Source organism: Mesoplodon bidens (assembly GCF_964165515.1).
Source record: "Mesoplodon bidens genome assembly, chromosome: 4".
Classification (NCBI taxonomy): Eukaryota; Metazoa; Chordata; class Mammalia; order Artiodactyla; family Ziphiidae; genus Mesoplodon; species Mesoplodon bidens.
The window spans coordinates 151380461-151406696 of record NC_138160.1 but is presented as its reverse complement, the minus strand read 5'-3'; the positions used below and the strand labels follow the sequence as shown (position 1 = coordinate 151406696).

At 56.2% G+C, this 26236-nt stretch overlaps 1 protein-coding gene across 2 annotated transcripts; it reads left to right on the top strand.

Moving 5' to 3' along the window:
* Positions 1-4672: 4672 nt before the first annotated feature.
* PWWP3A (PWWP domain containing 3A, DNA repair factor) lies at positions 4673-22548 on the top strand. 2 transcript variants are annotated; one of them, XM_081230970.1, is made up of 14 exons: positions 4673-4691; positions 5680-5808; positions 6382-6467; positions 7769-7839; positions 9418-10149; positions 11342-11449; positions 13104-13174; positions 14496-14572; positions 15036-15096; positions 16549-16624; positions 16966-17016; positions 17428-17864; positions 19000-19088; positions 22236-22548. In XM_081230970.1, the coding sequence occupies exons 2-14, from the start codon at positions 5752-5754 to the stop codon at positions 22288-22290; spliced, it is 1971 nt and encodes a 656-aa protein (XP_081087096.1). In that variant the 5' UTR covers positions 4673-4691; positions 5680-5751; the 3' UTR covers positions 22291-22548. The 2 variants fall into 2 exon arrangements, with proteins under 2 accessions (XP_081087096.1, XP_081087095.1); XM_081230969.1 differs by having other exon boundaries at positions 4675-4814.
* Positions 22549-26236: the final 3688 nt, after the last annotated feature.

The following is a 26236-nucleotide window of genomic DNA, read 5'->3' as shown; positions in this document are numbered from 1 at the left end:
TAGGGTCCCCTGGTGGTGATCCAGGTGTCACCTGGGAGTGTGTTGCATCCGAGGCTGGGGCCTCTTCCAAGTTCACAGGTTGTTGGCTGAGTTCCTCTCCTGGCAGCTGCATAATGCATGGCATCTTCCTTCCCCATGGACCACAGGAGAGCCTCTGCAGCCTCCGGGGGAGCCCAGTCTTCTTTCTCTTCTAAATGGCTCCTTCGATCTGGGCCGGCCCAGCCAGGATAATCTCCCTTTTAATTAACTATAGGTCAACTGATTAGGGACCTTCATTCCATCGGGAAAATCCCTTTGCCTTTGCCAGAGTATCGTATGATCAGGATGTGACGCTCATCACGTCGCAGGTTCTACCCACGCTCGAGGGCATGAGCCATTGGGGACCAGCTTAGGATTCTGCCCGCCACCCAGTTAAAGACACTGACAGCAGGGGGGAGACTGGGTGGAGAACGGCCAACAGGAGGCCGCTGGCACAACAGCTTGAGGTGTGGCCGTTGGCACCTGGGGTCTCGGCAGGAGCGATTTATGACATGCAGGTGCCTTTCTCATTGGGGTTTGTTCTTGGCCCCCCAGAGTCACAGCACGAGCCTCCCCTCTATTTTACATGCTATGGGTAAGGGTCCCAAGTAACGAAAATGCTGCTCTGAGTAACACAGGGGTGACGTGTGGATGGCTTCTGCTGTGACAGTTTGTCAGCTGACCTCCAATGTCCCTTCTCCCCCAAATAGAGAAGTCCCATTCTTGATTAGGCGTGTGGCCCCCAGAATAAGGACAACTCTCCCAGCCGGCCTGCACCTAGGCATAGATGGGTGGGTATGTTTGGACCCGTGGGACGTGGGGCAGACATGGTACATCCAAGGCCTAGGTGACTCAGGCCCCCCCACTGCCCCTCGATCCCTGCAGTGGGCAGATGGGCCCTCAAAGATGTCCACACCCTCATCTCTGGAAACTCTATATATCATGTGAGATGGCAAAGGGGACTCTGCAGGTGGGACTGAGGTTAGGGGCCTTAAGATAGGGAGATTATCCGGCACACGCACAGCATGGAATTCTGCTCGGTAACAAAAAGGAACGCAGTCCTGATACACTCGAGGGTGTGGAGTCATCTCCCGGGTGTTGCGCTGAGTAAGAGAAACGCACCTCCAAAGGTTCCGTGCTGCACTGTTGCTTCTGTAGAACATTCTCAGGATGACGAAGATGGAGAAGAGTCCTGGTGCCCAGGGGTGAGGCATGGTGGCGAGGTGGGGGTCTACCCAGGGTAGCTGGAGGGAGCTCTCTGTCGGGAGAGAAATGCCCTGTATCTTGACTGGTGGTTACACGAATCCACACAAGAGATACAATGACTCAGAAGTCTACACACACTGTCCCCATGTCACTGTCCTGGTTTTGGTACTATATTATAGTTACATAAGATAATCTCTGGAGGAAGCTGGGTGACAGGTACAAGGGACCTCTCTGTACTACTTTTGCAAATTTCTATGAATCTATAATTACTTAAAAAATAATAAGCTAGAAAAAAAATCTTCCTAGGGCACATCCAAGCCCCAAGGGACTCCTCTGTGTCACTCCACCTCCACCTTGGTCCTGGCCTCACTAGGCTTCACTTAGTTCCTCTGATGAGTTGGGCCTTCTGCCACCCCAGGGCCTTTGCACAGTTCCCTAAGCTCTGAAAGCTCTCTCCCAACCCATTCAGACATCAGGTTTCAGGGTTAAACGTTATTTCCTTGATCCCCACCCACACCCCTGCTCCAGACAAGGTTGTCTCTTCGTAATTCTCAAAGCTCCCTGCGCTTCTCCTGTATTAACTTCTTCAGAACTTCTATTTATTTTTTGGTACAGTGGTTACCAATCTGGACTCTGGAGAGGGACTTCCTGTTTCAAGTCTTAGCTCTGCCTTAGACAGGTGACTTAACCTCTTTCTATCTCAGTTTCCTTGAAAGTCCCCAATGAATCACATCTGCTGGTATAATCCTCTCCCCTTATATCTGAACTGGCCCTGTGAGTCGCTTTCACCAAGAGAACATGGTGGAAGTGAGGCCGTGCCAGCTCCAAGCCTACACCTTAAGAAGGACTGGCAGCGTCCACTGTTGTGCTCTTGGGAACCTTGAGGAGCCATGTAGCCAACAAGTCTGCTTCCCTGCTGAAGCGAGCATGTGGAGGAGCCGGGCCCTGAGAGCACGTGGAGAGACAAACCCGACAGGCCCAGGCTCTGGCTGACCCGCCAGCTGAACACAAGCACCCATGTGGCCACTGGCGAGACCAGCAGAAGAACCATGTAGCTGAACCAAGGCCAGACTGCACAACTGTGAGCAAACAACTTGGTTCTTTCAGCTAATGGGCTTCATGGTCCTTTGCTGTACAGTGATAACCAAAGCAACTGGGCTGATTATTATTTTTTATCTTTAAATGCATCATACTAACGGTATGATTCTTTTTATTTATTTATTTATGGCTGCCTTGGGGCTTCGTTGATGCGCACAGGCTTTCTCTAGTTGTGGCAAGCGGGGGCTACTCTTTGTTGCGGTGCACAGGCTTCTCATTGTGGTGGCTTCTCTTGTTGCGGAGCACGGGCTCCGTAGTTGTGGCTCGCGGGCTCTAGAGCGCGGGCTCAGTAGTTGTGGTGCACGGGCTTCAGTAGTTGTGGCACACGGGCTTCAGTAGTTGTGGCTCGCGGGCTCTAGAGTGCAGCCTCAGTAGTTGTGGCGCACGGGCTTAGCTGCTCCGTGGCATGTGGGATCTTCCCGGACCAGGGCTCGAACCCATGTCCCCTGCATCGGCAGGCGGACTCTCAACCACTGCGCCATCAGGGAAGCCCGGCAGGTGTATTCTTAACCACTGCGTCACCAGGGGAGTCCCGGGGCCGATTATTATACTAACATTTTAGGGTTCTTGTGTTAAATGAAATTAATAATTACAAAGTGCTTATAGTAGTGCCAGCATAAAGTGTTTCAGTCTTAGTTGTGGTTTTATTAAATGTCTTCTCCATCAGGCTGAGTTCCCTGAGTGCTATTTTCCTCACCACTGTATGCCCAGTTCCTGTCACCAAGTAGTCACTCAAACATTCGTTTAAAGAATAAGCACACACCCCAAATCATTGAGACTCACAGTTGCACCAAAGGGTCTACTTCTGAAGCAGCACAAATGACTGGCAGAGTCAGTGAGGGAACATCCTTTGACAAGATCCACCCTTCTCAGAAGTCTGTTTGGCTTTCATTAAAACTTTTCCCCCTTCTACTGGAAATGCATCATAAATATTTCTTGTTACCGAAGACATTTCAAAAAATAACTTCCATCATATTTTAGCTAACCACACCTCTACTGTTGGACATCTCAGGGCCTCCTGATTTTTTCCACGATATAAGTAACGCTGCAGAAAACATCACTGCACACCCATCTTTGTGCACATCTGATTATATCTTTACGATAAATCTCTGGAAGTGGAAATTGCAGGGTTGGAGGGTCTGCAACGTTTTCGAGGCATCTGACAGATAACGTCAAGTCGTTTTCCAGAAAGGTACCAATTCACACGTCTCAGCAGCCTCGAATTAGGGCTGCCCATCTCACATCCCGTGCTGGGGCCAGGCCTGAGGATTTCTCTCACCTTTGCTAATTGGAAGATGGCAGAAAATACGTATTATGTTTGTTACTGAACCATGAACCACGTCAAAGATGACGTCTTTACACACACACACACACACACACGCATGCACGCACGCGCGCGCGCCGAGCGAGCGAGCGAGCCAGCCCGCACCAGGGCGGAATCTGTATTTTCTCGAACGATGGAAATGGAGCATCCAAATGGCCTGTGGACTGAGACGCCCCCCGTGTTTCCATGCATTCGGGGCCCTAAGGAGGCCACAAAGGGACCCCGCTCAACACCTTGATCTTGTGAACAGGGACTCCGACCCCCGCGTGACCGGGGTGAGTGGCCACCTGGCCCTGCGTGGGCTGCACCGGTGTCCACGGCCCCCTCGCGACCCGCCGCGTTTGATACAAAACTTCCCCGAACGAAGCGGGCCGAGCAGAACCGGCTCCCGAACGCGGCGTCACGAGACGCCGAACCCCGAATTCTGCCTTCGACCCAACAGACACTCTGGGTCCAGCCGGGGGCGGAGGGGACACACGCGCGTGTGCGGCCGTCTGTGGGGTCGCCACTTCACACACCTGAACCTCACACTGTGTCTTCACACCGACCCCACGGCGACCATCGCACTGACGCGGCCGGCGGGGTACCTGTCTCCCGGGTCACCGCCCACACAAGTGGGTCATGTGCAAAACGCACGACCACCCTCTGGTGGGCGCGGGTCGGAACCGCCGCGACGCCTCACCTCAGGCGCCTCAGGCCATGGAAGGTTCTGGAAGGCTCTCGAGGCTTTCCTCAGGGCCTCGGCGGGGAGGGGCCTCGAGGGCCGCGCGGGCCTGACAGGCGCAGGCAGGAGGCGGCGGGCGCCCGGGCCGGAAGATGGAGGTCGCTGCCGTCGCCGCCCACCTCGAGCCCGCACGCCCGCCCGTGCCCTTCAGTCAGCCTAGCGCGCGCCCGCCTGTCTCTCTGCGCCCAGCCGGCGGAAGGGGCGGGGCCGTGGTGCGAACGCGGGCTCCCCATTGGTCGGCGTCGGGGGTGGGGCTTGGTACCGCCGCCAGTCTGGCCCCGCCCCCGGCCCGTGGGAGCGGCGGCGGCGGCGGCGGAAGCGGTGAGCGCGGGCGGGGAAGGCTGCGCCTGGGGCGGCGCGGGTGCAACCGCCGTTGGACTGCCGCGGCCACCTCGCCCTCCGCGCCGGGCTCGGAGACGCCGTGCTGGGGAGGCGGGGCGCCGGGTGAGCCCGGCGGACTGCGCCCTTCGGGTCGGCCGGGCGGGGGCTGAGGCGGCGGGGCCGGGCCTGGGGGAGGGGCGAACCCCGAAAGAGGCTCCCCAGGGCGGTAACCCGCCCTGCCGCGGGAGCTCCCGTCTCTGTTCATTGAACCCCTTTGCTGTCTGAACCCCTTTTCTGCCTGGACCCCACTTCTGCATCCTGAACCCCCATCTCTGCTCCCAGAACCCCTACCTCTGCTCCCTGAAGCCCCTCATTTGCTGCCTGAGCTCCTATCTCTGCTCCCTGAAGCCCCCATCCTCTGCTAACTGGACCCACCCTCTCCTGCCGGGGTGAACCCCTCTTTGCACAAACGACCCCCCCCACGTCCTTTTCTTTACTGTCACCGCCAGACCAGCCTTCCCCATTGATGTAATCAACGGTCTGCAGCTGTCCGGTCCTTTCAGGGACACGGCAGCCAAAGAGCAGTCATTTTCCTCTGATTTTATTTTTTTGCGCTGTGGTCAACTGTTAACTCCCCAAACATGGGAGGGTTGTAAGCTTTGCTTGTTTTCAAGCTTTGATTGTTTACAACGCCTCTCCTGCTGACGTTGGAGGCAGGCTGATTTATTCAGGAGCCTTTTAAAAATAATCTAGACAGAACCTTTGGGAGGGACTTTGGCTGTATTTTATTTATGAAAATCATCCAGGCGTCTCCCTGGGCACTGAGGCCAGTCACCTCTTTTTGGCATTGAGCCCACTCAGTGCAGGATGATGGAATTGAACCATCTCCTTGAGGATCAGCCCCGGTAACCTTTGCCCTTGAGGGTTGTGTCTGCGTTGAAATGGGAAGCAAACGATGTTATAAACCACCGTGCAAATTTTGTTGCAGGGCACATCGCGTCAGACCTTCAAGTACTTTGTTTGTGCCAAATCATTACTGCTTACCACATGAGTCTAAATCATGATGGATGCCAAGTATGTCCTCTGCAGATGGAAAAAGCGATTATGGCCTGCAAAGGTGACAGCCGTTCTTCTGTAATTTCAGGAATTAGAAATGACTTTCGGGTGACAAGTAAAATCTTTATCAGGAGATACCTAGGAGCTGCTTCAGCGAAATAATTGAGTCTGAACAGTTGGCGCTCCTCTCCGTTGGCACCGATTCTCCCTCCTTCCCCGTCTAATGGGGTTTTGGTTGAGTGCTTACAAGGTTATGCTTCCGGAAGTGTCTTTTTTTTCCCCTCACACTGGGGGAAAAAAAAACAAATTTAACAGAGTCAGCTATAAAAAGGCATGTAAGGCTGTAACTCAAGGAAATAGCTGGCCGGGAGCCCTGATAGTAAATAACGGGAGTATCTCGGGGAGACTTCCCGGCAGCATAGTGGGAAGGGGGCCAGATACAACCCTGGTTCTGGTCTGGATCTGCTGCTACACCTTGTGCCTCAGTTTCCCCGCCTCTGGAGTCCTTTGCTCCTTTAAGAGTCATCTGCTGCATTTGTATTTATGGGTCGCCACGGCTTCTTACATTGTGTTAGCTGTTTGTTTTGTCTTAGTAACAAGGTTTTTTTTTTCTTCTTTTTTTTTTCTAATGTAGGTCTTGGCCGGAACTGAGAAGGCAGCCAAAAATAAGAGAAAAGAGGGATTTTTTCTAAACGTGCAGATACTTTCCCTAGACAAAAAGTTAAGTGTTGTGTTTTTGTGATGCTATCTTTTTTCCATATGGGATTTCTGATACCACCACCCTCCCCAAAAAAGCAAAGAGCACCCTTAAGGGCTTCTTATCTTTGTAGTTATAAATGGGGTCAAAATAACCCAAAGAGGAAAACAACTGATTTTATTTCACGGAAGTTTGGAAATTGAAGAGGTATATGAGGTACTGAAGTCCAGCGTGATCAGTACAAAAATGGAACGAATGTAAATTAAACGCGAGGTAAACGCTCGTTGGGGTTCACGTAGGGCTGTTTCCTTCCCACAGATGTATTTGTGTGTCTTTTTTTCAGAAACTTGTGTGACAGCCCCCTGAGTTTTGGGATATTTGATGTTTGAGCCTGTGCCTCTCATCAGAAACTGTCGTTTAGCATTCAGAAGGCAAACGCTTGGGTGTGGGAAGCACGTTATGTTGCGTTCTTGATTGTCCGTGGTGGAACGACGTAGATGGCCAGGAATGATTAAAATGCCCAGGTCGTGTGTGTCTGACGGGAGAATTCCCAATTCTAAATAGAGAATGAAACCAAGTCATCTCCTGCCCCCACCTCCCCACGGTCCCCATCCCTCTTTCTTCAGAGCCGCTCCTAAGCCTGCTTAGTCCACAGCTCACACTTTCCCCGAGGCTGGGAAGGTAATTGAATACTCGAGTTTGAAAGGAAAGCCCATCCTTTTAAACTAAAACACACCTGCTGGGCTGTAAACAGCTTTCAGTGACATTATCCTCTACTCTGAAAATCTAACAAAGGAGATACTTGTGCAGTTGAAAGTGGGATTTGCCGCATAAAAGTCACAATTTGAATTTTTTCTTTTTTTTTTTTGCGGTACGCGGGCCTCTCACTGTTGTGGCCTCTCCCGTTGCGGAGCACAGGCTCCGGACACGCACGCTCAGCAGTTATGGCTCACGAGCCCAGCCGCTCCACGGCATGTGGGATCTTCCCAGACCGGGGCACGAACCCACGTCCCCTGCATCGGCAGGCAGACTCTCAACCACTGCGCCACCAGGGAAGCCCTGAATTCATTTTTGCTCTTAAATCCAGCCAACCTTTTCTGTCTTAAAAGGAGAAAGGAAAAAACAAAAATATTCACCAGGGTCCTTGCTGCCTCTCACCTCAGGTGCATGAATTCCCAGTTGGCCGTGACTTTTGGTTTGAGTGGAAGGGTGCAAAGGAAGAAAATGAATCTCATTCTTTTGTCGTCTAAAGCAAAACATGTTTGAAAATGTCTTGGTGGCATAGCTAGCTGGTGGCGTATAACAGCCATTCCTGTCCCTGCAGAATTAAGGTGAAAAGCACGGGAGCCCAGATCCTGAAGAAGTCTCACATTGAAGGCATTGCTTCCTCGTTAGGTAAGAGCATGTTTTTGAGTAACTGAGGTTTTAATAAAGTGAGAGGCAGTTTGGGAGAAGATGGAGACTCAGGTCTGCAAAGCGACCCTGTTCACGGTTTTCCCCTTCACACAAGGGAACGTGATTTCCCTGAGCTGGAGGAGATGGGTCTGCTTTCTTCACCCTTTCTAGAATTTGCCCCTCGAGCCCGTCCTGTTCTTGACTCCCAGGATGGCCAGTGGTGGCATCAGGGTCCACAGGCCACATCCGCGGCCCTGCAGGCCATGCAGAAGGGGGGCACCTCTCTGAAGAAAGGGGGAGAGGCTTTTCCTCTTCATGTGTTTTGCTTACCGGGTAGCAAGAGTGAGGTGCTTCTGTTGCTGGTCTGGCCTCCGCCCAAGGTCTGAGAAGCAGTTGGATGTGTATTTAAATTCTATCGCTGAGCCCAGGGGAGAAAAAAGGGTGTGACTGGCACCAGCCTTGCTGCCACGGTGTCTGCGGGCTGTCGGGGCAGAGGGCAGCGCGAGGCGGGCTGGAAGTGGAGCCCAGACTCCGGCCTCCTTGGCGTCTCGTCGTAGGTCAGACAGACTTGGCCTGAGCCCGGCCCAGCTCTGCCCACGGTGCACACACCCCGCGGGAGACAGACCGGGCTCCGGCCTAGGCGTGCCCTTCCACAGGCCCAGACGCGGAAGGGTTCTCCCTGCTGAGACTGGGAGTGCTTACTTCACATGCAGAGAGCTTTCTGTCTTGCGTAAAGGTTGCCCAGTGTATCTTCCAGAGGTGACTGTGACGTAGGGTCCATTTTCCTGCATCTCTGGGGAAACCGCTCTCGTTCAGAGCACGATGCCCGCCTCGGGCGGCGGCGACCAGCACCTCTCGGATGCCGTGACTGGTCGTGCAGCCCGTGTTGGGGGGCCGCTTGCTTGTGGGCGCCTTTACCGGTAGACGGGCAAACACTGTGTTGATGGAGGCATAATTTATGCCTGCTGAGCTGTGGCGTCGCCTCCGTCCCCTCGTTCAGATAAAGAGCACGGCGCCTGCCTGTCGGAGTGAACGAGGAAAGCTGTTGCAGCGGGGAGGTCAGGCTGAAGTTTCCAGGCCCCTGGTGCTGCTTGCTGGCTTGGAAACGCCCTTGCAGAGAAGTGTGGGCGATCTACCGGCCCACGAGGAGCCTCTTAGTTGTGTGTTCATCACCCCCACCCCAGAGTACACTGCCTGCAGAGTTCTTTATTTAGTTGGTGTGGGTTTCTGTTGACCCTGATTGAATTTGAAACTGTGAGGCTGAGAGAGGATCGGACAAACATCTGAATAGGTTTTGCCGGCGGCATTGTCTTGTAACCTAGAGGAATGTATCTCTGTAACCCAATCAGGGTAGGGTCAGTCAGTTTGCTTTTGGGAAAGGGAAGCCTTGCAGCCCTCAACTGTGGTTTTGTCGTCAGTCCGGGTCCCTCTGGGAAGATGTACGTGAGAGGCGTCAGCCTCCCTTCAGGTGCCGAGACCAGCGGTCCCAGCGAGACGCCCCAGCCGGTGGAGGGCCGCTCGGGTGCCGGTGCTGGCTCTCTGCCCATCACCAGGCTTTGTTCCTTTTCTGTCCTTCAGCCTTGCAGAACGAGGTTGCTGCCGCGCCCCTGGAGGAGCTGGCCTACAGGCGGTCGCTCCGCGTGGCTCTGGATGTTTTGAATGAGAGAACCCGACCGCGTCAAGAAAGCTCTTCCAGGGAAGAGAGGACCACTTGGTCTCTGAGAGCAAAGCCCACGGAACCAGCCTCCTCGCTTTGCGACCCCAGCCGTTCGCCTTTGCTCCACGAAGACGTGTCGGGCATTCCTGGGCACACGAGGAGGGAACGTGCGCCCCAGAGGCTGTCCAGCCTGCCTGCTCGCAAGGAGGACCCTGGGTGCAGAGTGGACCACAAGAAGGGGCTCGGGAGAAGCGGAGGCCTGCGCGCCCCAGCTGTCTCCTTGGCCGGCAGTGGTGCTCAGGACGGACCGGGATCCCGAAAACACCAGGCAAACCGGACGGTGAACTGGACAATGACCCCGAGTAAACAGGAGAGGAACCCGGCACGGGAGCCCAGCTGGGGTCAGGAAGCGCCTCCATCCTCAGAGGGAGCTCTGGAGGAAGAGAGCGAGACGGGGGCCGGCCCGGCAGCCCTGCGCTCCTCTCCCGGAGGCGGGGCCAAGGGTCCTCGGGGCTGCCCCGGTGCCCGGGGCCACACTGCCCAGCACCTGTGCCCAGATGGCGGCCAGAGGCCGGGGCCCCGCATGGCTCTGCGCAGCCCCGCTCAGCTCGGCCCCGAAGAGGAGACCAGAGACGCCCGGCTCCTGGAGGGAGGTAAAAATCCTGGAGAGGATGAGTCGTGTGCCGGGGAGGGGGCGGCGTCTGTTTCTCCTGTGGCCCATCTGGAGCCAGGCACCCGTGTTTTTTTTTTTTTTTTTTTTTTTTTTTTTGCTGTACACGGGCCTCTCACTGTTGTGGCCTCTCCCGTCGCGGAGCGCAGGCTCCAGACGCGCAAGCTCAGCGGCCATGGCTCACGAGCCCAGCCGCTCCGTGGCGTGTGGGATCTTCCGGACCGGGGCACGAACCTGCATCCCCTGCATCGGCAGGCGGACTCTTAACCACTGCGCCACCAGGGAAGCCCCCCCGCGCCATGTATTTTTAACCAAATCCTGAATGAGATTGTTCCCAAGATAGATCCCGAGCAGAGATGTCCGAAGTTCTTTCCGTCTGTCTCTCCCACTGGGCTATAATTACCTCAACTGCTCCCAAATACTTGTGTGTTTTTATTTTTGTTTTGAAGCGGAGGGAGGGAGTGGCGGGGCGCGGGGCGGAAGCATGTGGCTGTGATAATGCTGCATCTGCTCCCTGAGGATTAATTCCTTTCTTCTTCCCATGGCAGAAGCCATGATGCACTCCCGTTAAATTGGCAGGAATCTCAAAAGTGATTAACTCACTTAAAAGGCTCCTGACTTTTTAAGGATTCCTGTGTCATGTATTTTTGTGTGGCTGCAGCCGGGCACTATGATTCCCTCCTTTTGGACATTGTAGCATCCCACTTAGTTTTGAAATGCTAATTTGGAAATCTTCATTTCTGCACGGCTGGTACCTTGCACTCTGCCTGCCCCGCAGTCACTCCTGGGTTTCTGCCTTTCTTCGGCCCCTGAAAGGGGCCCTCTCCCCGGTGCCGGAGGCACAGGGATGGTTTCCCAGGGGGCCTGGCCCCAGGGCCGCCCCCTCCCCGTGTGTCTGAGGACGCCTGCGTGAACGGACAAGCCACACGTGAGGACCCCTTGCCCAGTTCCTCCACCTTCCCTGCTTGCGCTCGCGGTCTCTCCTGCCCTCCTGTCTCTCTTATTCTGTTGAATGTGCTTTAACCGACGTGCCCTGCCTGAGCAAGGCCGCGGGGAAGTCTGCGTTGCGGCAGCTTTGCTCTCTGCGCTGATGCGCACGTACCAGGAGGCGTTGTTCCCCCGGGGTGAGTCCCCAGGACTGTGACGGGGAAAGTCTGATCTACCCTTGTTGGCAGCCCATCCACCTTCTGAAGAGTCAGTGGAGTTGGATGCCGTGAACTCTCTCCTGGTGGAAGATGAGGAGGACGAGGATGAGGAGCCCCCGAGAATCCTCCTGTACCACGGTGAGTGGGCAGCGCCCTCCTGGGCGGAGGCCTGCGGCGCCCGACGTCCGCGGAAGGTCTCTCGCTGCGCTGCCTGGGTTTCGTCCTGAGCCGAGGGCTTACAGAGAGGGAGTCCGGGGTGCACTGTCCAGGACAGCCATGTGAGGGGGTGCTCCCTGGGGCACGACAGCCCAGCCTCCCTGCTGTCCCCTCGGAGGTGACGGAGGACGGCAGCCAAGTGAATAGATGGGCTCTGTCGCCACCGCTTGGGTGCGGCCTGGCACTGCCTCGCAGCCTTCCCGGATGGCATCCCGAGAAGCAGGGACTCGGCGCCCCCAGGTGTGCACAGTGCCCCCACCCCCGGGCACAGGTCAGCTGCCTCTGTCCTCCCCGGAAGGGTGTCAGACACAGGCCCAAAGTTCAGAACCGGCCAGGAACGGAAAGCTAGTTTGCCTTCAACTAAATAATTGAGGACCGTTTTCAGTATTAGACTCGCCCGTTAACCGTTAGTCTTAACGTGGTCTGGGGGTGGTTTTGGTTTGGTTTGGGTTTTGGATCTTTTTATTATGAAACATTTATGCGTGCACAGGCTGTAGCATGAGCAGCACGGGAGGCCTGGGGGCTTCTGCACGGCCGGGGGGCTGGCCTGGAGCCCCTCCGTCCCCTGTCGTCCCCACACAGCAGGCTCTCTGCCCTTTCTGTGTACGCGAGTCTCGGCCATTTCCCGCGGGCTCTGCCGATTGTTCCTGGTGGCGGCTGGTTACTGGGGTGTTTGGATGCTTCTGCCTGGGCTGCCAGTGCCTGGGCTCCTGGGGAGTCACTGGGGTCAGCTCCCCGCGGGCTCGCTGGGTGCAGGGGGGCCGCTGTGCCTTCTTGCAGAGGGCGTTTCCGTCCCCATCGCCACATGGGGGTCAGTTACAGCCCCAGAAACCCGGGCGTTGGCTCTTTTCTCCCGGTTTTGTCTTCCATTTGGTTTTGGTTTGCTGGTGTTTTGGCCAGTCGGCCCGGGTTGGCTGTCTGCACCCATGACCCGTCATCCTGGGGGCCATGACGCTCCTCTCACGGGTGACCAGCGCTCCGCGTGTGCCGCAGGCGGCTCCCTGTCCCCCAGGTCCCCTTTCTCTCACAGCCCTTCCTCCTGTCAGACACCGCAGCACGGCTGGTTTTTGAATATTTGAGTTATTTACACATTCTGGAACGTTTTTGGTTGAGGATGCAGTTAAATTTTGTTGAGAAGTTACTTGTAGTTATCTTACGATTGTTTGAATAGTTCTCTTTTTTTTTTAACCCTTTAAAGCCCCCAGTTTCCCAGACAGATGAGCTTCTCAGAAATTCAGTCCCTGTATGGGGTTTTCACTGTGTGCTGTGGTCTCCTTTCTGTTTATGTGCCATGCTCTTTAAAAAGTGCTCTATTCTGGAGTAACCTACCCACCCCGTCCCCACGAGCCCGGCACACGGTCACTGCTAGGAACCAGCTGTCACCCTGGCTGCGCTTGTGGTCGGCATTTGGGTTCCAGGGGCAGGAGTTACAAACCTGCCCTTCAGACTCTCGGGTCTGTTAGGGGAACTACGTCACAATGTCTCCGTGGTTGCGTTTTCTCCAGCAGTTGCTTTTGGCGCCTGATATGGATCTAACTTGTCTCTTTTTGTTTTCCTTTCTTTCTTTCAATTCTAGAACCACGTTCGTTTGAAGTAGGAATGCTAGTCTGGCTTAAATACCAAAAATACCCCTTCTGGCCTGCAGTGGTAAGAATCCTTCTCTGCCCCCTGCTTGCTCAGTTGGTCCCCGGAGCCTGAGGTCCAGCGTCCTCCATTCTTGACGCCGGGACCCGGGCAGGTGGTTCACTGTTCTGTTGTTACTGGGGAAACGCTGGGTCCGTGAGCATCGACGTGGACGCGTTTACCTAAGGAAAGGGGGTCTCAGCCTTCTGGCACAAAGGATCGTGAGGCTTATAGGTCAGGTTTTTATCAAGCAGGCTTAGAAAGCCCGCCTCCAAAAAATGCCCATGGTTTGCTCATTTTCAATATTCTACATTTCAGCATTTTAGCGTGCAGATTAGGGTGGGCATCTATTGCACAGCAGGTGTTTGAGGTCCTGGCTGCACCCCCAGTGCAGCGGACGCCCTTAAGTGTGGCTGACGTCCTGGCTGTGCCTCCTCCACCTGCTTGGACGGTGCCCACGGTCAGTTGGAGAATTTTTGAGTCAGGGGCACCACCCGGTTGCCCTCGCTCCTGCCATTTCCACCTTAATTTCCTCCCCTTTGTCTTCCGGCAGGGACAGTGTTCTGATGGTTCTAGCTGTAGTCCTTTAACTTTTAGGAAGAGGTAGTGGCGTGTAAATCCGAAAGATAGCTGCCACAGTGGAGTGGCTTTTGTTGTCGCGATGCGTCTGAGCTCATCCAGGTCAGCATGGCCTCCTGGCACGTGACTGACCATCCCGGGAAGGACAGAATGAAATCTTTGCGGCGTCTGTAGATAGAGCGCAGACATGCACTTGAACCGGGGTTGCCGTGCAGCTCCGTGGCAGGGTTTGGGGCTGATTATCGAGGACCCTCGCTTCCCGAGGTGCCCGTGTCCCCCTGCAGTTGGCAGCCTTCTCCCCGCCTCTCCGCTTTCCCCAGTTCCCGGGGGCCCTGCTGGTTTCATGGGTGCCAGCGGCGCAGATACCCGTGGCGTGCGGGCTCCAGCCTCACCCATGGCGCTGGTGACGCCGAGAGGGGCCCCTCTGGGGTCCACGGCCTGCCACCTCCCGCCTGACCTCTGCTGCGCCTGGCCGGGCCTCCCTGAGCTCGCTTTGCCCGTCCCCCAGAATGAGGAGGATCGCGCCCTGAGCCGGGCGGAAGTGCTGAAGGCAGCGGCCATGATTCCTCTTGTAGAGCCCTGGCTCTGCTCGGTCGGAACAGCGCTGAGGGCCATGCGGCGCTTTCTGAGCGTTTCCCCGTGTCAGCTCTCAGTCCAAGCCAGCTGCGTTCCTTGTCACATGCTTGATGAGGTGACATCAGGAAAGTGTCGAAAACCCATGACCTTCTGGGTCCTTGACACCTGGTTTTCTTGGATCTGCCAACAGGTGAAAAGCGTCAGGCGAAGAGATAAGAAAGCGAGTGTGCTTTTCATTGAAGGAAACATGAACCCCAAAGGGAGAGGGTAAACCCACTGTTCTCTGCTCCTGCCGAGTGCTTCTGGGTGGAGGCTGGTGAAGGGGGCGGGGTGGGGTCCAGAGCCCCGGATGAGGATCCCCGTTTTAAAGGCTGTGTTCAGGGACGCGGCCAGATGGTCGGGTTTTCCAGACTGCTTGTCGGCTTCCAGAGTCAGCCCCGCCAGACACTCCTTGGGCCCCCATTTCCCACAAACGGCAGCAAAGTTGGCTCCCTGCAGGGGCCGTGAGCAGCCCCCTGCCCAGTCACCCCCCTAGTCCTCGACTGTGGGCAGAAGCAGAGTCTGCCCGGAGCCGGCCTGGAAGTGTGGGCACACCTGGGCCCAGCTCCAAGGGGCTCCCTCCACCCACGAGCCTGCGCTGGCAGAGGCCCCCCGCTTTCCCAGAGGAAGGGCGCTTTCAGGTTGCGAGATGGAGCTGGTTCCCGTGAACCTCTGCTCTCTCTGCTTCCAGCATCGCGGTGTCTCTCCGGCGATTGAAGCACTTTGATTGTAAAGAAAAGCAGGCGCTTCTGGTACGTGGATGGTTGTTTGCGCTGCTTGGAAGGGCTGGCTTGGCAGCTGGTAACGGTGTCCTCCACCACAAGGCCCTTCAGACAGCGGTAGTTATGGGAGTGATGCCTGGCCCCGGCTGCTCCTCTGGGGGTCACTGCCCCTGGGGTGGCTGCTGACCGTTCCCCACTGAGCAGGTTTGGCATGAAGGACAGGGCGCCCTATGCAGAGGGAAGGTGGGAGAGCCCAGGGCCAAGGCCCACACCTTGCGGCTGCGTCTCAGCCGCCCCCGGGAAGGGCACCGTAGACCCCGAAGCCGTGAGCTTGAACACCACATACGTCAGGGAGCACCATTGCCGTGGCCCTGTGACCGGCCCAGCCCATGAGTCCCCAGGAGCTGGTCCACACAGGGTGCTGTCTGTTAACTCTGAAACACCCACCACTTCGTTGTCCCAACTTTCAAAAGCAGACTGCGACTGGGTCGGGCAGTGGGGCCCATGAGCCCTGCTCTGACGCGGGTGTCTGCTTGGCCCCCGGTCAGCGGGCTCTGGGCTCTGCGTGGGGTGACGCCTTCCCGCGTGGGAAGCAGCATCTGAGCTGGTTCCCCGGGTGAGTGGGATGCGGTGGGGCTGTCAGGGTGTCTCCTGCCGACCAGCTGTTCTCTGAGGGCAGCAGGCCACGGGCCTCGAGTGCAGGCGCTGCTTGGAAGGTCGGCACCCACGCTGGACCCAGCCTTGGGCTCTTGGGACCGGAGGGCGGGGGGCAGAGGGGAGGCGGGAATCGAGTTTGAGATTCGCGTGCCTCAAATACCTGAGGAACGGGTTTTATCGCAAGGACGCCTGGGTTCCAGAAGATGGCATGTACGTCTCACGAGACCCGGATGCCTGGGCACGTCCCCTGGCGATGGGCCATGGGAGCTCGGGCATGTGCCGGCACCACACTGCTGTCCCAGGCTGGTCAGCGAGCCTGGCTGCGGCCCAAGTGCCCTCCTCCTCTGGAGCTGCCCGCCCCTCCCATCACATGCATGTGGGTCTCAGGCTGGTCTCACTGGTCATCCCAGCTTAGGGGTTCTCACCGGGGGTGATGGCCTTGGGTTGCTGTGAGGATCACAGGCCAGGGGTCCCTCCCCCGGGCAGCACTTCTTCCCACTGACCGTGTACAGTTGAGGGCCACGGGCCCAGAGGCGTCTCCCACGGGGTTCATCCCCTGCAACCTCACGTCTTGTCCATCTGGTGGCCCGTCAGCTGCCCTGCGGTGGGTTTTCGCCCTCCTGCTCTCAGCGTCTGTGGTGTGTCTCCCGGCCCCAAGGGCTCGGCTCACAGGTGACCGTTTTCTGAGCAGCCCCGGCCCCAGACGTGCCTCGCAGGGAGCCCTGTGCGGGGGCGTCTTCAGGCCCCTTCCTGGAGGAGGGGACTGAGGACGCGGGACCTTGGAGGTGCTCCCAGCTGACGCCTGCCATCTGGGTCTTGTTGCAGGAAGAGGCCAAGGAGGATTTCGACCAGGCCATCGGCTGGTGCGTCTCCCTCATCACCGACTATAGGGTCCGGCTTGGTACGTGGGGCTCCGGTGCCCCTGCACGAAGTGACGGGGGGGCAGCAGTGCGGGGCCTCCCCTGAGGGCCCCTGAGGGCGGAGGGTGGCCCGGTCCCCATAGCTGTCTGGCCTGGCCCCAAGCAGGCTTCTCCCCATCCCTGCGGACGGGCAGGCACCTGGTGGAGGCTCATCCTGGGTCTGAACAGAACAGTTTCCTTTGAATCCGGGCTGGTTTCCATCTGTCCCAGGTCTGGCCGTGGGGGGCGGTCCTCGGGCTTGAGGTCAGGGCGCACACTGGCTGGACGACCCGGCAGAGTCCAGTCCTCTGTGTGACCTGACTTCCCTTCTGCCCCTGTGCAGGCTGTGGTTCCTTTGCTGGCTCTTTCCTGGAGTACTACGCAGCTGATATAAGTAAGTCCACCAGCAGCCCCTTTAAGGTGGGACCCGCTCTTTTGCCCATTAGGAGTGGCAGTCTTCTTTGAGCTCTGGAGGGGTGTGTGCAGCGGGCAGCGCGCCCCAAGCCTGAGGCCTATGGTCCAGCCATGGCTGGGTCCACGGGGTCCCCTCGCTTCCCTCTGCTGTGGGGCCGGGAGGGCGGCGGCACACCCACACCTGCCGCCAGCGCCCAGGTCACCCGCCTGGGGACGGGGCATCTGTGTGGCCCTTTCCCTGCCCTCCTGTCGCTGGCGTTTGCAGGGCGCTGCTGAAGCAGGGTGGGCAGAGCTGGGGCGAGGGGCGGGGGTCCTATTGGAGGGAGAGCCCTTGGGGACCGTCCCAGCGCAGCCGAGGGCGCCCAGTCACGGGAGTGCGCTTCCTCCGCAGGCTCCCCCGTCCGCAAGTCCATCCAGCGGGACGTCCAGGGGACCAGGTTCCCCCCGCTGAGCGGGGTGGGCCCCCAGGAGGCCTCAGCAGGGAGCCCACGGGGCAGGAGGCCGGCCTGCAGGAAGGTCCTCCCTGACCGCTCGCGGGCCGCCCGGGACCGAGCCAACCAGAAGCTGGTGGAGTACATCGTGAAGGCCCGGGGCACCGAGAGCCACCTGCGGGCCATCCTGAAGAACAGGAAGCCGTCCAGGTGGCTGAAGACGTTCCTGAGCTCGGGTCAGTACATGACCTGCGTGGAGACGTACCTGGAGGACGAGGAGCAGCTGGACCTGGTGGTGAAATACCTGCAGGGGGTGTACCAGGAGGCGGGCAGCAGGCTGCTGGCACGCGGGCACGCAGACGGCATCCGTTTTGTTCTGGACGTGCTTCTGCCTGAGGTGAGCGCCGGCGGGCCCTGCAGTACCCCCGGGTGCCGGGGCCTGGGCGTCTTTCTCCAGAAGCCTTCCCGGGGCGGTGCCGCCTGAGCCGTCTCCCCGAGCCGCTGTGGCCTGGGCCCCTCGGGTGGTCCCTGGCCCAGGGGAAGGGGAGCTTCAGCTTTGCGAATGCGCTTCAGCTGAGGCACGGGTGGTCGAGGAGCTGGTGCACGGCCCCTCGGCCGTTCTTCAATTCAGGGAGGACGCTGCTGGCCATGAATGGAATGTGTGGGAAAATGTCACCAGGCTCTAAAGTGTTGAGCTTTATCGTTGTGGAAGTTTCAGATATGTTAAAAAAAATTAAGTAGCGCCGTGAACCCTCACGTGTCCGTCACCCGCTGGAATGGTGTGGCCTTGCTCCACTTGCACCTCCAGTCCCTCCTTCTGGATTGTTTTTTATCCGTGCATACTTTCATGGTGTGTCTCTAAAAAGGGTGATCCTGCCCCCTGGGGACACTGGGGGACGTCTGGGGTTGTCTGTGGTCGTCACGAGTGGGGGGCTCCTGCCATCCTGTGGGTGGGGACCAGGATGCTGCTCCATACCTTATAGTCCAGGACGGCCCCTGTGTCAGCCGTGCCGAGGGGAGAGAGACCGTGCTCTGAACCAGAAGAACTCTTCAAAAATAAATAGCTACGATACTATGATTTCACTCCAAAAAAGTAACAGTGATCTTTTGATATCAGGCATCTATTGTATATTCAGATTACTGCTTTGTGTTTTCTTGTTTTTTTCCTTTTTTTTTCTTTTTTTATGGCCACACCACACGGCTTGTGGGATCTTATTAGTTCCCCAACCAGGAATTGAACCCAGGCCTGGCAGTGAAAGCATGGAGTCCTAACCACTGGACCGCTAGGGAAGTCCCCAGGTTCTGCCTTTCTCTGCTTTTAGTGACATGAACTCTCATCTCATCCAAAAGAGAACGTTGTAGATTTAATTTGGAAACATCAGGAGCAGAGATTTTGCAGACTGCACGAGTGTTGAGCTGGGAGGGCCCTGGCGGCCAGGGCATGGCTGGACCGCCCGCCCATGCGGCCTCCTCCGAGCTCGGTGCGAGCCACTGGGCCTGGCCCAAGCCTAACGTGTGCTGCCCTCTTGCAGGCCATAATCTGCGCGATTTCTGCGGTGGACGCTGTGGACTACAAGACAGCTGAGGAGAAGTACATACGAGGACCTTCACTCAGCTACCGGTAGGCAGGCCACGCTGCGTCCTGAAGGGCTTCGTCTCCACGCGCCGGCGGCTGCGGTGGCTGGGCTGAGGGGCCCTGGTCCGAGCGGGCAGAGCTGGGCGCGCCGCGCCCTACGTCCTTCGTGGGGCTGATGTTTGCCTCCCCAACATTCTCCCCCATTGCCTCGATGCCACGGCTATTTGAGGAAACAGTGAGATTAAGCAGCAGCCGCTGCCCAGACGTCCCTGGCTGGCGAGAAGAATGCGGTGATCAAGATGTTCCTCTCACATTGGTGTGGTTAGCGCCCTGGACTGGCGGTCTGGAGCCTCTAATCCCGTCTCCGGGCGGGCTGCCAGGCCTTGCTGGGAGCAGGCGGGGCCGCGTGGCGGTGACAGGCTGAAGACTCAACTAGGGTCTCGTGGTACAGACTGTCCCCAGACTCAGCGGCTGCCCTGCACACCCGGTAGAGAGACGGTGCTCCTGGGAGAGTGAGGTCTGAGCGGCCCATCTCCAGCTGGCACCACCCTCCTGCTCGGGCTGCCGGTCGGAGGGCGTCCTGAGTTGCCCGCAGCCTCAGCTGGCTGCAGGCACCCCGGATGCCTGTGGAGGGCGGTGGGCTGTGCCCCGGCCGCGCCTGCCGCCTCAGGGACGCGGTCTGAGCGCCGAACCTGGGCAGCCAGGGGTCCCTTGGGCCGGGTGTCAGTCGGGCAGTGGGTCTGTCCCGGTGTGTCCACCTCCTGCTTCTTTTCACACCACAGTTGCGTTTAGGTTCTTGTGCACAAACCATCGAGCCTCGGCACCACGACAGGGTTTGGGTCTCCTCGTGGGGTTCTTAGGCTGCTGTGTTCCATTTACCTTTGGGTCGTCCCCCTCAGGATCATATTCCTTGTTGATCCTGAGAGGGGCAGCCAGTCAACTAACTGATCATGTGATTTTTTGTTAACAGATAGCCATTTTAAAGGACAACTTGCTATTTCATCATTTTTTCTTTGTAGTTTATTTTTCTTCATTGTGGTGAAATACCCATAACGTAAAATTCAACATCTTAATCCTTTTAAGTGCACAGCTCAGTGGCATTAAGCGCATTCACACTGTCGGGCAACCGTCCCCACCATCATCTCCAGAACTTTCTCGTCTTCCCAAACTGAAACTTGGTCCCCATGAAACACTCACTTCTCTGTTTCTGGTTTTTATTGTTTGTTTGTTTTTAATTGAAGTATAATTGATTTACAATATTATGTTACTTTCAGGTGTACAGCAAAGCGACTCAGTTATACGTATACATGTGTGTGTGTGTCTGTGTTCTTTTTTTTAGATTTTTTTTCACTACAGTTTGTTACAAGATACGGAGTATAGCTCCCTGTGCTTATATAGTAAATCCTTGATGTTCATCTATTTTATATATACCAGTGTGCATCTGTTAATCTCAAACTCCCAGTTTATCCCTTCCCACCCTTCCCCTTTGGCAACCATAAGTTTGTTTATGTTTGTGAGTCTGTGTCTGTTGTGTAAATAAGTTCATTTGTGTCTTATTTTAGATTCCACATATAAGTGACATCGTATGGTATTTGTCTTTTTCTGCCTGATTTACTTCACTTAGTATGGGGACTTCCCTGGCGATCCAGTGGTTAGGAGTTGGTGCTTTCACTGCAGCAGCCAGGTTCCATCCCTGGTTGGGGAACTAAGATCCCGCAAGCCGTGTGGCATGGCCAAAAAAAACTACAAATAATTCACTTAGTATGATAATCTCTAGGTCCATCTGTGTTGATGCAAATGGCATTATTTCGTTCTTTTTTATGGCTGAGTAATATTCTATTGTATATGTGTATCACATCTTCTTTATTCATCGATGGACATTTAGGTTGTTTCCATGTCTTGGCTGTTGTGAAGAGTGCTGCAGTGCACGTTGGGGTGCATGTATCTGTTCTTTTTTTTAAGATTTTTTTGATGTGGACCATTTTTAAAGTCTTCGTTAAATTTATTACAATATTGCTTCTGTTTTGTGTTTTGGTTTTTTGGCCATGATGCATGTGCGATCTTAGCTCCCTGTCCAGGGATGGAACCCACACCCCTGCATTGGAAGGTGAAGTCCTAACCACTGGACCGCCAGGGAAGTCCCTGTCTTTTCGAATTAGAGTTTTGTCTGGGTATATGCCAGGAGTGGGATTGCTGGATCATATGGTAATTCTGTTTTTACTTTTTTGAGGCATCTCTGTACTGTTTTCCATACTGGCTGCACCAACTTAACATTCCCACCAACAGTGTAGGAGGAGGGTGGAGGGTTCCCTCTTCTCCACATCCTCTCCACCATTTGTTATTTGTAGGCTTTTTTTTTTTTTTTTTTTTTTTTTTAGTATTTGTTTATTTGGTTGTACCGGGTCTTAGTTGTGGCATGCATGTGGGATCTAGTTCCCTGACCAGGGATCAGGTGATACCCCCTGCATTGGGAGTACGGAATCTTTTTTTTTTTTTTTTTTTTTTTTGCGGTACGCGGGCCTCTCACTGTTGTGGCCTCTCTCATTGCGTTGCGGAGCACAGGCTCCGGACGCGCAGGCTCAGCGGCCATGGCTCACGGGCCCAGCCGCTCCGCGGCATGTGGGATCCTCCCAGACCAGGGCACAAACCTGTGTCCCCTGCATCGGCAGGCGGACTCTCAACCACTGCGCCACCAGGGAAGCCCGGGAGCACGGAATCTTAACCACTGCGCTACCAGGGAAATCCCCTGTTACTTGTAGACTTCATAACGATGGCCATTCCGACCAGTGTGAGGTGATACCTCATTGTACTTTTGGTTTTCATTTCTCTAATAATTAGTGATGTTGAGTATCTTTTCATGTGCCTGTTGGCCATCTGTATGTCTTTGGCGAAATTTGGATTTAGGTTTTCTTCCCGTTTTTCGATTGGGTTGTTTGTTTTTTTTTTGTTGTTACTGAGTTGTATGAGCTGTTTGTATATTCTGGAAATCAAGCCCTCTTCAGTCACATCATTTGAAAATATTTGCTCCCAGTCCATAGGTTGATGGTTTCCTTTGCTGTGCAAGAGCTTATAAGTTTGGTTAGGATCCCATCTGTTTATTTTTCTTTGATTTCTCTTGCCTTGGGAGAGGGTTTATGTTTATTAAAACACAATTACTGACTAAAACAAAGTGATCTCTTTTTGGTTTTGCAGGGAAAAAGAAATATTTGATACGCAGCTCCTGGAAGAGAGGAGCCAGCGAAGCTGAGGCTGGTGGAGGCAAGGCCCTGCGCTCTGGAGCACAGGCGGGCCGTTGGCCTCCCTGACGGCTGCCGCCTCTGTTTTCCTGGTTCTTGTGGAAGGTACAGCTCCTGAAAGGGTTTGAAAGGACAGAGGCTTTTTTTTTTTTTTTTTAACTTTACATCATTACCTGTGACTGTACCGTGTAGGTTCACAGAAGGTGCACGTTTGTGTTTTATGTTGAAAAGCACTGTACCCAACATTAAACAGGAGCTTTAAAGACTGATATGAACGTACGGCTCCCGCAACATCAGTGTATTTTTCCGTTTGTTTCCCTCCTGTGTGTGGCTCCTCTTATGACGGCTCCTGAGTTTGCTGTGCCTCTGTTATGTGTTTTTGAGGCAAACCCATGTTTGTAAGAGGCAGGACCCGAGACCCGCTGCTTTCCCATGCTCTAGCCTCTGCTGGGACTCGTGCAGGAGAGGAGACGGACCGGCAGTCTTTCCAGCCTCTTTCTGCACTGCCCCCATGTGGGTTTCCCCGCCCGGCCTTGTCACCGCACAGCCAACTGCCCAGATAGCTGTGACGATCCCACCGGGCTGCTGCACCCGCCCGGCCCGGCCAGGGTCATTGTGTGCACGGCCTGGGCCTGGGCTGTGGGGTCGCGGCCCAGCGCCCATGGAAACCAGTCCTTTGTCTGGAAGCCCGAAGCACAGATGGGTCCCCCGATGCCTGAGGGTCCCAGGCTCAGGGCCCCCCCCAACCTTTGGAGAGAGTTGTGTGAAGGCCCGGTCCTTGACGTGGTCACAGAAATTCTGTTTTGGTTTAAAGCCACACACGGTGGATTATTCTAAGCTGACACGAGGCTGCCTGTGGAAAGAAACAGCCAAGTCCCCACCGTGATGGCTGTGCCGCGGCATCTGAGCACAGCCAGTCCTCCCCGAAGCCGGCACCGGCCAGCGAGCGGCCGCTACAGAGGACAGCTGGGGAGAGGTTCTCGCAGGCGCCAGGGACACGGGCCCTGATCCTGACGGGAGGCTGGGTCCCCGTGGGAAGGAGGTGCAGAGATCACTGCGGGGACCTCCGTGTGGTGTCTCTGCTGGTTTTGCTGAAACCTAAGCAGAGGTGCAGACACAGCCCTGGAGGTCCCGCTGAGCTGCCCCCCCAGGGCAGTCGGAGGGGCATCCCGTGTGGGCCAGGCTTGGGAGGATGGCCCTGCCAGCGTCTCCACTGTGGCCTCGCTCCCTTCTAGAAAGGTCTAGACAGCAAGCCTCCTTGAAGTGGGTCAGGATGGCGAACAAGGTGCTCTTGTGGGTGAGGCATCCACGTGGAATATTCCGTTATCGTGAAGTATTTTTATATATCTGTGTTCTGAGCTCTGGTTGTGGAATTGAACTTTTCAGATTGGAATTAAATGCCGTTTTGCAGTCCTGCCTGTTCTTTCCTGGGCCCCACGCACAGCCCACCTCGGGCACTCAGGCCGGCCACGCTGTCCCTGACGGCTGCTTCTGGAGGCTCCTTCCCCAGCCTGGCTGGGGAGGCGGGTTCCACGTCAGCCCAGCAGAGCCGGTGTCTGTCAGGTGTGCCGGGTGCTGACCAGAAGTGCTGGAGGCTTCCACTGCTCGGCGCCCAGCCCCATCCCAGTCCTGCGCTCCAGCAGGTGTCTTCAACTCCTGACTCCCACCGTATTATGTTTTTGTTCGTCTTGAAACTTTGTCCCAGGGCCACTGGGGCAGGCAGTGCTGGGTGGGCGTCTGTTGATGCCCCAAATTGGCGCTGGGTAGTGGTTAGGAAGGCAGAACCTGCCGACCAAGTGAGGAATGTTCCAGGAGGGGCAGTGAGATGGCCCTGGCCCCCGGGAAGCCGGCGCACTGGGCTGCTTCTGCATCAAGAAGAGAGACCCAGCACAACACAGGGTGCAGCTGGGGCCCCCACTGGCCGGCCCGTGGCCTCCTGCACCCCCGTCCACCACAGCCCCAGCTTCCCTACACCCACCCTCACCTGGCGTCCCCCCTCAGCTATCTGGGCTCCGTCCAGCTGGCGTCTCAGCAGTCTGCACCTCTGCACGGCCACCCTGCTCCCCACCTGTGTCCCATCCCCTCCCTGGGTGTCCGCCCGTGCCCCAGTCACCTCCCACCACTCACAGCCACCCTTCCTGAACCTTTTTCAGCCAGACCCCTGACCCCAGACCCTGCGATGCTTGTCCTACAGTCGCTGTACCTTTCTCGCTCCAGCCCAGATGGCATGAGGGGACGATCAGACCCCCCAGTGCAAGGAGCAGTGTATCGACAAAACCACTTCCTGGAAGGGGGAGTTTTCCTTGTGTTCACCTGAGTACCTCTTTAAGTCTGTCGTTTATCTAGGAAGTTGATTAAGATGAGGTATGCACACACAGAATCTCAAATCAGGCACGTCTATGCAGTGTGGTCAGTGGCCCTCCCCCCCAGCGCATGCAGCCAGGCTTTCCTGTCCCGGCTCCCCTCTCAGCCCCTGCTCCCCCCATCCTCCTGCCCCTGCTCCACCCCTTCCAGGTCCTGCTCCCCACCTCCAGCCCTGGCTCCCCCTCCTCTCCCCACCACCTCCTACCCACCTACCCATCTGCCCCTCACCCCCTCACTGACCCTCAGTGTTCCTGGAATTACGGTGAACCCTCTGTTAACTCCCTGCCCTATCAGACCTGCTTCTCCGTTTCAGGGCTCTCCCTTGACGTCCCAGTTTCCTGATGCAGGCTCTTACCTCCCCTATCCACCCCCCTTCCCCACCCAATCCATCACCCTGACAGCTGATTGCCCCTCCTGTATTAGTTATCCATCCCCGCCTTAGCAGTGAACTGGCCCCTGGTGTCTGGAAGCAACATTCTCTCTTGACTGCTGTTCTGTCATCTCAGGAGGTCGCAGTCAGATGTCTGAAGGCTCGAGTGAGGCTGGGGGCTCGGCTCCCAGGTGCCTGGCTCACAGGAGAAGGAACGTTAGGAGAAGACAGGAGCCTGAATAATGCCTGGACATGAGTTGGCGATGTATACACATTGGGTCATGAATTGTTAACGTCAGTGTAAAATGTTAGCAGTAGGAGAGACTGGATGATGAGTACAGCGAACTCTGTACTAGGTTTGCAACTTTTCTCTGAATCAAACTATTTGGAATTACAAGGTTTATTTTAATAAAAAAATTCCAGCTCCACAGCCTGGCCAGCTGTGGGAACTGAGGGCAAGGAGGTGTAGGATTCCCAACAGACCCGGCCTTCGGCCAAGCCCCGCTCTTTTCTCCTGTGTGTCACCACCGGGATGGTGACACCAACCGGCGCCCCGCCTCCCCTTCCCGGGACCGCGCATTCGGGCTCCAGTACACACCTGGGGTGGTCCTCCCTCGCCAGGAGCCAGCCCTGCTCCTCACCTGTGTCCCCCCGTTGGGCACGGGGGAACCTCAGTTTCCCCATATGTATTGTAAAATGGGCAGAAGAGGTACCCAGCAGGACTGTCACAATTAAACGACATCCAAGCAGGTGTCTCTGCAAACTCCCTTTTGGCGCTTTTGGTATTCAGTAGTGTTCCTTTTGACAATTACATTCGTTCTAATCCTGCCACTTGAAAAATATTGTAAATGGGAGTGGGGAAGGGGGTCATTTGGGCTGGGATCATAGTTTTGGGGGTGGACCGGGGTGGGTGGGGATGAGGCCTTATTCTAAGCCCTCCCGCCGCGTTGGCATGAGCCAGCAGCCCAGCTCCTCATCTGAAGAATGGAGAGTATTCTGGGGAGGAAAGGTCAAAATCGACACATTCTGGGTAAAAGTGCTGGGAAAAGCTGGATCAACTTGGAGCAAAACAGAACGCTGTTCGCGCAAAAATGTCTGCCGAAACCCGGGATCGAACCAGGGACCTTTAGATCTTCAGTCTAACGCTCTCCCAACTGAGCTATTTCGGCTGCGCAGCAGGGGGTTGCCCCCGCCCCCGACTCCGCACCACGCTGAGCCGCTCG

Coding starts and splice junctions, on each gene's coding strand:
- PWWP3A (XM_081230970.1), top strand. CDS start 5,752: ATGATGGATGCCAAGTATGTCCTCTGCAGATGGAAAAAGCGATTATGG. Junction 6,468..7,768: donor ATACTTTCCCTAGACAAAAA/GTTAAGTGTTGT, acceptor CTGTCCCTGCAG/AATTAAGGTGAAAAGCACGG. Junction 19,089..22,235: donor GGACCTTCACTCAGCTACCG/GTAGGCAGGCCA, acceptor TTGGTTTTGCAG/GGAAAAAGAAATATTTGATA.